Source organism: Haliotis cracherodii, unplaced genomic scaffold (assembly GCF_022045235.1).
Source record: "Haliotis cracherodii isolate W230 unplaced genomic scaffold, xgHalCrac1.p SCAF_10, whole genome shotgun sequence".
Lineage (NCBI taxonomy): Eukaryota > Metazoa > Mollusca > Gastropoda > Lepetellida > Haliotidae > Haliotis > Haliotis cracherodii.
Window position 1 is genome coordinate 37,267,496 of NW_027266265.1, and position 9,235 is coordinate 37,276,730.

A 9,235-nucleotide genomic window follows, 5' to 3' on the forward strand; every position below is an offset into this window, starting at 1 on the left:
GTATTGCATCACAAAATTAATAAATCAGATCATATTGTGTCACTTTTGCCATTTCTCGGCCCACAAGAGAATTGTCCTTACAAAATCCCATACAATTGTCTGTTCTCTGTAGGGAGTTTTGCATCACCTATTAAATAAAACCAGATCATAGTTTGTCACTGTTGCCATTCCTCGACCCACAAGAGAACTGTCCTTACAATATTTCCAACACTTATCTGTTCTCTGAGGGGAGTAATGCATCATAAATACATCATAAATTAGATCTTATTTTGTCACTTTCCCATTCTTTGACCATCACTGTAACCCTGACGACAAGTCAGTAGCCATGGTTTCCAGTTTAACTTTACACTGGGCCAGTTAAAGTAAACCCTGTTGCCTTTGTATTAAAAGTTGGATAGCGAGAGGCGTGGTTTTCTGTTTCCAAAAATACTATTTAGTAATTAGATTTTATCAAATAGATTCTATAGTGCTAGTTAAGCAAACAACATAAAAATGATCGAATAGGAACTTTACCTTGCCTTAATTCAAATTGTGTGGTAAAATAGATTTATGCTGGCAATGCCACTTCATACACAGTAGTTCGTTCTGGGATCTTTATCTCATTTCCGCTGGTTTGAGCTCCAGATCATTAGTCAGACAGTGCTCACGGGTGGTAAACATCCACGACCCGCATCGTTTCGGGGATTTCCTCCCACATGAAATTGACATGGTTAATACTGTTACAAGCGACGCTAGGTCAAACACACTCACTTCTCTTCCTCCTCGTGTTCTGTTGGGCTTCTGTCTGTTGACATCAGAACTTCTGGATCACCAGTTCCAGGGCTCTGTAGTCGCATAGCAGGAAAACCAGAATTGAAGGGAGAACTGTCTCCTAGAGAACGTAGAGCCGGTCCCCTAGGAAACTGTTCCCATGACAGAGGGTTCATCAAATCGTCATTACTTACTTTATGCCCGTGACGTTCATGACGTCCACCAGCATCCCCATCTGCCGCCACGGGTGAGGTTGGAGCGTCAAGGCGCACAGTCGTCGTCGGGTTGGTGTACAACTGCGGTTTCTGGTCGTCCGAACAATCAACACCTCTCTGACACTGGTTCTGCGGACATTGCTCGCACGGCCACGGCATTGGTCCAGATCCCGGAACCCCAACACTCTCTTGACAACATGCCTTACCCGTTCCGCCACAACACTTCACCTCCAGTTCCACCTCAGATGAATCCACACAGCCGTAATTAACCGTTACTCTAAACTCCACATCCATCAGTTTGAAAATGCTTCTATCCCGAAGTTCCGCCTCCATCCGAGCCTTTAGAGTGAACGGTTTCTTCTGGTAGCTCTCCAAGATGACAGACTTATTCTTTGTACAGTTCTTCAAGAAGAACCTCACACCTTCATCGCCTCCTTGTTTTGATGTAATGGCAGCGTATGTTCGTGACATACGCTCGTCATTTAGAAGTACGTCCGATCCCTTCCCTCGACCTAGGATGTAGTCCTCACCCACTGACTTCTCTATTGTTCGTAAAGGAAAATGGGAGCTGATCTGGGCACGGAGTTCGTGTTTGTACTCGAGGATAATCTTGTGCGCAGCCTCCTTGGTGGTTCTGTTGTAGAACGACTCGTGTGTGCTTTCTGTTCCTGCCGTGGATGCATCTTGGTCCACAAGGGCTGCCATCGCTCCTTACCCGCTTCTGGAAAACTAAGAGAGTCTGTGAGTTGGGTTTAACGCCGCTTTGAACTGGGTTTCAGTTACGTCACGGCGTATTAGCTTCATGTGGGAGGAAAACCTTGGAGTCTATCACTTTGGTGAAACAGAACGAGCACGGGTATGGTGCTGACAAACCTAGATTTATAATCAGGGCGAACCAGGATTCAATTTGGAATTCGAAATCATAGATTTCGGGCACGGCGTGTCAGTTTGATGTGGGAGGAAAGGCCGAAGTGATGCAGGTCTCCGACGTTTACCACTTCGGTGAAACCCACGAGCACGGGTATGGTGCTGCCAAACCTAGAAACTTAATCGGGGCGAACCGGGATTCGAACCCACAATCATAGGTTTCTGGCATGGCCAAGGGACGCAACTCTGCACAGCGAAATGGCGTCGCCGTAGACGACTGGGCCACCCGTGCCTCCTTCTGGAAAGGAATAGAGAATCTTATCATCGTACCAACACGTGTTGATAAAATAATGAAACTCCGCGGTTTATTGACGAAGTCAGCTGACGAATGTTGATGTACTTTATATGTAATTTGTATAGACACAAGGGTGAGATTCTATTTATCATCCAACATCATTCTTCCAACTTATTCAGTTTGTGAACAGTAATAAGCAGTGTCTTGAGTGTAAAAAGTACAGCTAACCAGCTTCATCAGCAAATATGTTAGTGATGTCATTTCATTATGACGTCATGGTAACGATGACCTCTCAATGGTCTGCAGAGCATTGTGGTGTAATTTCATTGAAGCCATATATCCCAGGAGATATCGCTTGATCTCACCAAAGCTATATTTCCTGTGGAATCAAGTTTTGGGATATATGGAGAGATTCCTTTTATAATACAGGACGATTACAGTTCTAAAATCCGTGAGGGGAAATGATCCTATTTCGTAGCCTGGCCCCAAATTCGTTCAAATGCAAATGTATATTTAAAGGTCACCACCGTAAAGGTCGGCGTTCACAATCCAAGTACATGCCTAGAATAACTGGAACGTGCTCTGTGCACAGCACCTCTGTGGTAATAAACTGTATGTAATGCCGCTGATGGGGTATATATCATATGAGCGGATCTTGTGCTTGGCAATAAAGTGCTCAACTGCTTGACGTCAGCGGTAACATCAGTCGGTGGTTGTTTGCTGTTAGAGTCGGATTTCATCACGTGTCATCTGTCAGAAGTCGTCTCTCATAGGATGCATATATACATGATTACATATTGATATATTGATATACATTGAAACTGCGCTTCTTAGTTCTGAATATAAGTTATTCCGTTGTCATCGGTTCTACCCCTACGATACACGTGTTACATTTAACAAAGACCATATACCGGTAGATGGTCTCTGCAATTAATGAGAGATTATTGTACAGGTTGACACACTCTGTCAGACATGTTGTACAATCCGGGCACCCTTCACCGTTCGTAAACCCGTAGACTTGAACCAAGTCAACAAGCCTGACCACCAGATCCCGTTAGTCGCCTCTTACGAGAAGCATAGTCGCCTTTCACGGCAAGAATGGGTTGCTGAAGACCTATTATACCCCGGATCTTCACGGGTCGATCTGGTCATGTCATGTCATGTGATGGTCATCCCTTTGGTTAGGAATCAGGAATCTTCAAGTCTCCAGCGGTTAAAACTAATGCAACATTACTCCCAGTTTTTGACAAGAATCTCCCTTTCTGAGCTTTGTTGAAACAGTTTCCTGCTTGGAAACAACAGTGCATCGACTGATTCATACTGTTTCGATGTTAAGATCAATATTGCCTGAGAATCGAGAACGCCTCTCCCACCCCCAGCCTGCGATACATATACTGCGTTTGATATCACCAGCTTAAACCCTGATGGTGATTTCTACGCAACATTATAACTCTTCACTCACCTTCTGAATTCTCAGACGCCAAATATGTGCAAAAACGACACATATGACCTCAGTTTTGGCCAACTGAAACTTGGGTTTTCCCCTGTCGTTCTATTAATAGCAATTCATCATGCGCCAGGTCCCGTGTACGTGAATCAATAATGTCAGACATTCCAAACGCTACAATACAGTGACGTTTTCATGACATGTTGGCCTCAACGTACAACTCGTCTGTTTTTATTCCAAAGCACGACAGAACATGCTATACATTTTCACAATACCAGTTTCTTTCAAAGGTATATGGTTACAGCCTGGTCTTAGTCCTGGCTGTGGGAAATAGAGCATGAGGCAAGTCAAGGCAATGCACTCCATTCACCTTGACATGGCACAGCTCGCTTGAAATATTGTGTAGCGTCTTATTCATTTTCTCGTCCATAATTCTGTAACCTGTAGCCTTAATGCAAATAGCTGAACTAAATCGCGCTTCGCTCTTCATTGTTCTTTGCGATTTATCGCGTAGATATATTATATACTAGAATCAAGTACATGAGAACGTCTGGTATGGACGCTGTTAGTGGTGGTCTCCCTTTCATGAAAATTGTTGAATCATTTCCTGATGAAGAGATGCTTTGAAAATTGTCGTCATGGTTAAGATCCATATTTGAAAAATAGTGGGTTAGCCTAGTTGTTATCAGCATAATTAGAAACCCTCCAAGTTGGTGATCACAGACCCTCCAAGATTGTTATAACAGTGAATCCAAGTGGTTATCCCATACCATCCGATGTGGTTATCTACAATCCAAGTGGTAATCACCGACCCATCAATTGGATATCACATACCTACCAATTGGCCATCACATACCTTTGAAGTGGTTGTCACATACCCACCAAGATGATTATCACATTCCCACTAACTCGATATCATATACCTTCGAAGTGGTTGGGGCGGTCAGGTAGCCTAGTGGTTGAAGCGTTCGCTCGTCACGCCGAAGACCCGGGTTCGATTCCCGACATGGGTACAGTGTGTGAAGCCCATTTCTGGTGTCCCCCGCCGCGATATTGCTGGAATATTGCTAAAAGCGGCGCAAAACCATACTCACTCACTCACTCGAAGTGGTTATCACATACCCTCCAAGAGGTTTCACAGACACTCAAAGAGGTTGTAACATACCCTCAAGGAGGTTTCACAGACACTCCAAGAGGTTGTCACAAACCCCCAGAGTGGTTATCATAGACCCTGCAAATCGTTATCGCAGACCGTCAAACTGGTTATCACATAACCTGTGTCACATAGGCCATAGTGTTCCCGGGGCGCACCATGTCTGCCTCCTGTGGGATGCTTTATGAATCACCACATTCAACTAAAAACTCTATGCAAACATGTAAGGCTTGTTCTTGACCAAGATTTCTACCACGGCATCGCCCCTAATATTCAGTTCACTTTAACACTGTCATGAAACGACTTTTTCAACTCAGTTATGCCATACTTATTTACCTTACCCCAATGTCAGAATTTTGAAATCTGATTGGATCAAGTGATCTTGAGAAAATACTGCTTATCCCGCCTGAGAGGAAAATAATTTTGTCAGCGGGAGAATAAATACCGTATACCCCGCCGAGAAGGAAACAGTCTTCACGTGGAGTCCTGAGCGGGAGAATAAATCCTTTATACCCCGCAACGAAGAAAACAGGCAGCGCTTTGTTTACGAGTCAATGAAAGTCAAGTGACAACAAGTTTACCTCATCTCAATCGAACAGCTGTTTTCTAGCAATTTTCAATTGGTTTTAATCCTTTAAAAAAAAACAGATTGAACCATGTCGGCAAGATAAATTCGTTGTAACAGTATCACTCGGGGTACGTGGGGTTTTATGCGTCAAGTGTTGGGTGTTATACATGTACATGTACCTCTCGTCTCCGGCTCTGGCGCTTGGTATAAAACCTAACGTGGGACGCATAAACCCACAGATGCCTCTCGAAATACTTAAACCTCAACGGACGGAACCTCAACTCCAATTTCGGTGTCTGTTTGCCATGTCACCATGGGCTCAGGACTCATACCTCGAACCGCAGGAATCAAGGAAGTGTTCAAACAGAAGGGTGCAGTTGATTACAGCCTGGGGTAGGCAAGAGAACGGCGTCTGGTTGATTGTAAACCAGGTTGATAATGGGATCCAGGAGTGGCGACTGCCTTTCCAGTAAACCTTATCCCATGAATAACCAACGTCACACTATCATTGATAAAACTCACTATGGTATTTTTGTATCTATTAGGACTAGCAATGTATGTTGTGAATACAAGTAGACCGTGTTGCAAGGTATAACATATCAGGTCAGGAACAAGCGTGTATTTACATTTGTGACAGTCATTAATTTGTCATAGAATGACCTGGAGTGTGTGAGTATGGTTTTACGCCGCTTTTAGCATTATTCCATCACTTTCACAGCGGGGGACACCAGAAATAGGCATCACACATTGTACACATGTGAGTGAGTGAGTGAGTGAGTGAGTTGGGTTTAACGCCGCTTTTCGCAGTATTCCAGTTATATCAAGGCGTGTCTGCTAATGTGGGAGGAAAGCCTCAAGTGATGCAGGTCTCAGACGTTTACCACTTCGGTGAAACCCATGAGCACGGGTATGGTGCTGACAAACCTAGAAACATAATCTTAAATGATAAGGCTTTTAAAGGCAACCATGAAAAATATATTCCTGACGTAAAGGGTGAATGTATTGTGAATTCAGTGAGTTAGATATAGTCTGTCTAACCCTGAACAATATCATTTTCCCTTCCGCCCAGCCCTTTCTGTTATGCAAAAGCCCTAAATGAAGCAAGATTGTCCTCAGGTTCGGGAATCTGAAGCTCCCATCCCACTGGGGCTCCTTTTCAATTTAAATGGAGTCTGTAACCAATGGAGTTTCTTGGACCGTTTTGTCAATAAACACAATACTCTCTGCCACGAAACTAGACAAGACAGACATTTTAACTGGGGTTTCTTTCAGACAGTGAGTGAAATAAAATGACGTCTTTTTCGGCAACTTTACAGCAGCCTCACGGTGGAACAAGGCCAAGATTCTGATCGTCACGCCTCAACTTGGTTGGTTGTTTGTTGTTTAACGCCGCACTCAGCAATATTACAGCTATATCTGTAAATGATCGAGCCGGAACCAGACAAGCCAGTGATTGATATCATGAGCCTCGATCCACGCAATTGGGATCGATGACATGCATCAACCAAGTCAGCGAGCCTGACCACCCGATCACGTTAGTCTAGAGATAAACACTGAGAGCGTTTTCTTCGTCGAAGCAGTGTTTCTTTCATCTTTCCGAGGCAAGGGACTTAACTGACTGTAAAAGTGGAAACTCGACTTTATAGTCAATTAACTCCCTTGTCTCGGTAAGATGTGTATTCCATAAATCGTGTGCGAGATTGAACTTCCTACCATGAGAACCTCATTGAACATATCATGTTCATCCCCGAGAAGGACTTGTTCGGGTGATGAAGAAACCGTTCACCACAACAGAAGTCCAGTACACCGTCAACAAGGTGTTTAGATCCGAAACCGAAACCTAAACACGTTCCTTGTCCCATAGCGTTGACATGCTAAGGAATGTGTTTAACAACTAAACGTGTTTAGGTCTAAATGTGGGAAAGACACGTATACCAAGTTCGAAGTCTTGGTGGTATATGCGTTCTACATGGGCCTCTGGATCTGATTTGCACATATAATTTCAACGTACATTATACATAAGGAATAGAATTTATGGATTTTAACTTCTTTACGTTTCGGAGTATATGCTTATTCCTTCATCAGGTGATGAAGGAGTAAGCATATACTCCGAAACGTCAGGTGATGAAGGGGTAAGCATATACTCCGAAACGTCAGGTGATGAAGGGGTAAGCATATACTCCGAAACGTCAGGTGATGAAGGGGTAAGCATATACTCCGAAACGTCAGGTGATGAAGGGGTAAGCATATACTCCGAAACGTTAGGTGATGAAGGGGTAAGCATATACTCCGAAACGTCGGGTGATGAAGGGGTAAGCATATACTCCGAAACGTCAGGTGATGAAGGGGTAAGCATATACTCCGAAACGTCAGGTGATGAAGGGGTAAGCATATAGTCCGAAACGTCAGGTGATGAAGGGGTAAGCATATAGTCCGAAACATCAGGTGATGAAGGGGTAAGCATATACTCCGAAACGTCAGGTGATGAAGGAATAAGCATATACTCCGAAACGTCAGGTGATGAAGGGGTAAGCATATACTCCGAAACGTCAGGTGATGAAGGGGTAAGCATATACTCCGAAACGTCAGGTGATGAAGGAATAAGCATATAGTCCGAAACGTTAGGTGATGAAGGGGTAAGCATATACTCCGAAACGTCGGGTGATGAAGGGGTAAGCATATACTCCGAAACGTCAGGTGATGAAGGGGTAAGCATATAGTCCGAAACGTCAGGTGATGAAGGGGTAAGCATATACTCCGAAACGTCAGGTGATGAAGGGGTAAGCATATAGTCCGAAACGTCAGGTGATGAAGGGGTAAGCATATACTCCGAAACGTCAGGTGATGAAGGGGTAAGCATATAGTCCGAAACGTCAGGTGATGAAGGGGTAAGCATATAGTCCGAAACGTCAGGTGATGAAGGGGTAAGCATATACTCCGAAACGTCGGGTGATGAAGGGGTAAGCATATACTCCGAAACGTCAGGTGATGAAGGGGTAAGCATATACTCCGAAACGTCAGGTGATGAAGGGGTAAGCATATACTCCGAAACGTCAGGTGATGAAGGAATAAGCATATAGTCCGAAACGTTGTGTTCCTCATAATAAAGAAGTTGACATCCATAAATTCTATTCCTCATGAGTATCACCTCTAAATGCCTTTCAAAGACTACAATATACATCTTATTCATAGCTTATTCTCAATGATATTCACTTTATTATCATAGTAGGATATTATTAGATTATTAGGATAATACATAATTATTATTCATTATAATTTATGTATTGTAAATATGTTTAAATTCTAAACATGTTAATAATTAGTTTATGGGGCTCTTGTGTTTAGGCTGTGAGACGAAAGCTAATTTAATGTGTTTAGACCCTAATGGTGTTCAGATGGAACACACAAAATGTGTATTCCCTTACACATTCCTCAACGTGTTTAGATCTGAACTTGTCTTGTATGTGTTTACATTCTAAACAGATATTTAAAGTGTTGGAGATTGAGAATCAACGCAGCTACTCAACAGGTCAAGGGTCGCCATTGTTGTGAGTTGAAGTTGACAACAGTCGTTATGTGGATGACATAACGTAGCTACTTGAACTGTTGAACCATTGCGTGGGTGACGAACGGTGTTAGGGATATCTATGGAATGCTAGAATGGACATTTTCGCGTTGTAGCAATAATTGTCACCCTCACAAAAACAAGCAAAAAGTATCAAAATTAACCAAAGTGTGAGAACGCGACATTTTGACTATTTGTCGCATTGAGGCATTTTTTTTTTACTTTTACCAGACCGCCTCTGTTTTCTAATGGTAGAGCGTCCGCCCGGAGAGCGGAACGTCCGGGGTTCGATACCCAGCCGCGTCATACCAAAAGACGTTAAAAGATGGTACTTGATGTTACCCTGTCTGGAGCTCGGCATTAAGGGGCTAAAAC

General features: G+C 43.4%; 1 protein-coding gene across 1 annotated transcript; it reads right to left on the reverse strand.

Moving 5' to 3' along the window:
- Nucleotides 1-746: 746 nt before the first annotated feature.
- On the reverse strand, nt 747-1,670 carry LOC139450198 (uncharacterized). Its single transcript, XM_071231877.1, has one exon. The coding sequence runs from the start codon at nt 1,668-1,670 to the stop codon at nt 747-749; it is 924 nt and encodes a 307-aa protein (XP_071087978.1).
- Nucleotides 1,671-9,235: the final 7,565 nt, after the last annotated feature.

Bases quoted from the DNA above. Each gene is read 5' to 3' on its own strand.
- LOC139450198 (XM_071231877.1), bottom strand. From the start codon at position 1,670: ATGGCAGCCCTTGTGGACCAAGATGCATCCACGGCAGGAACAGAAAGC.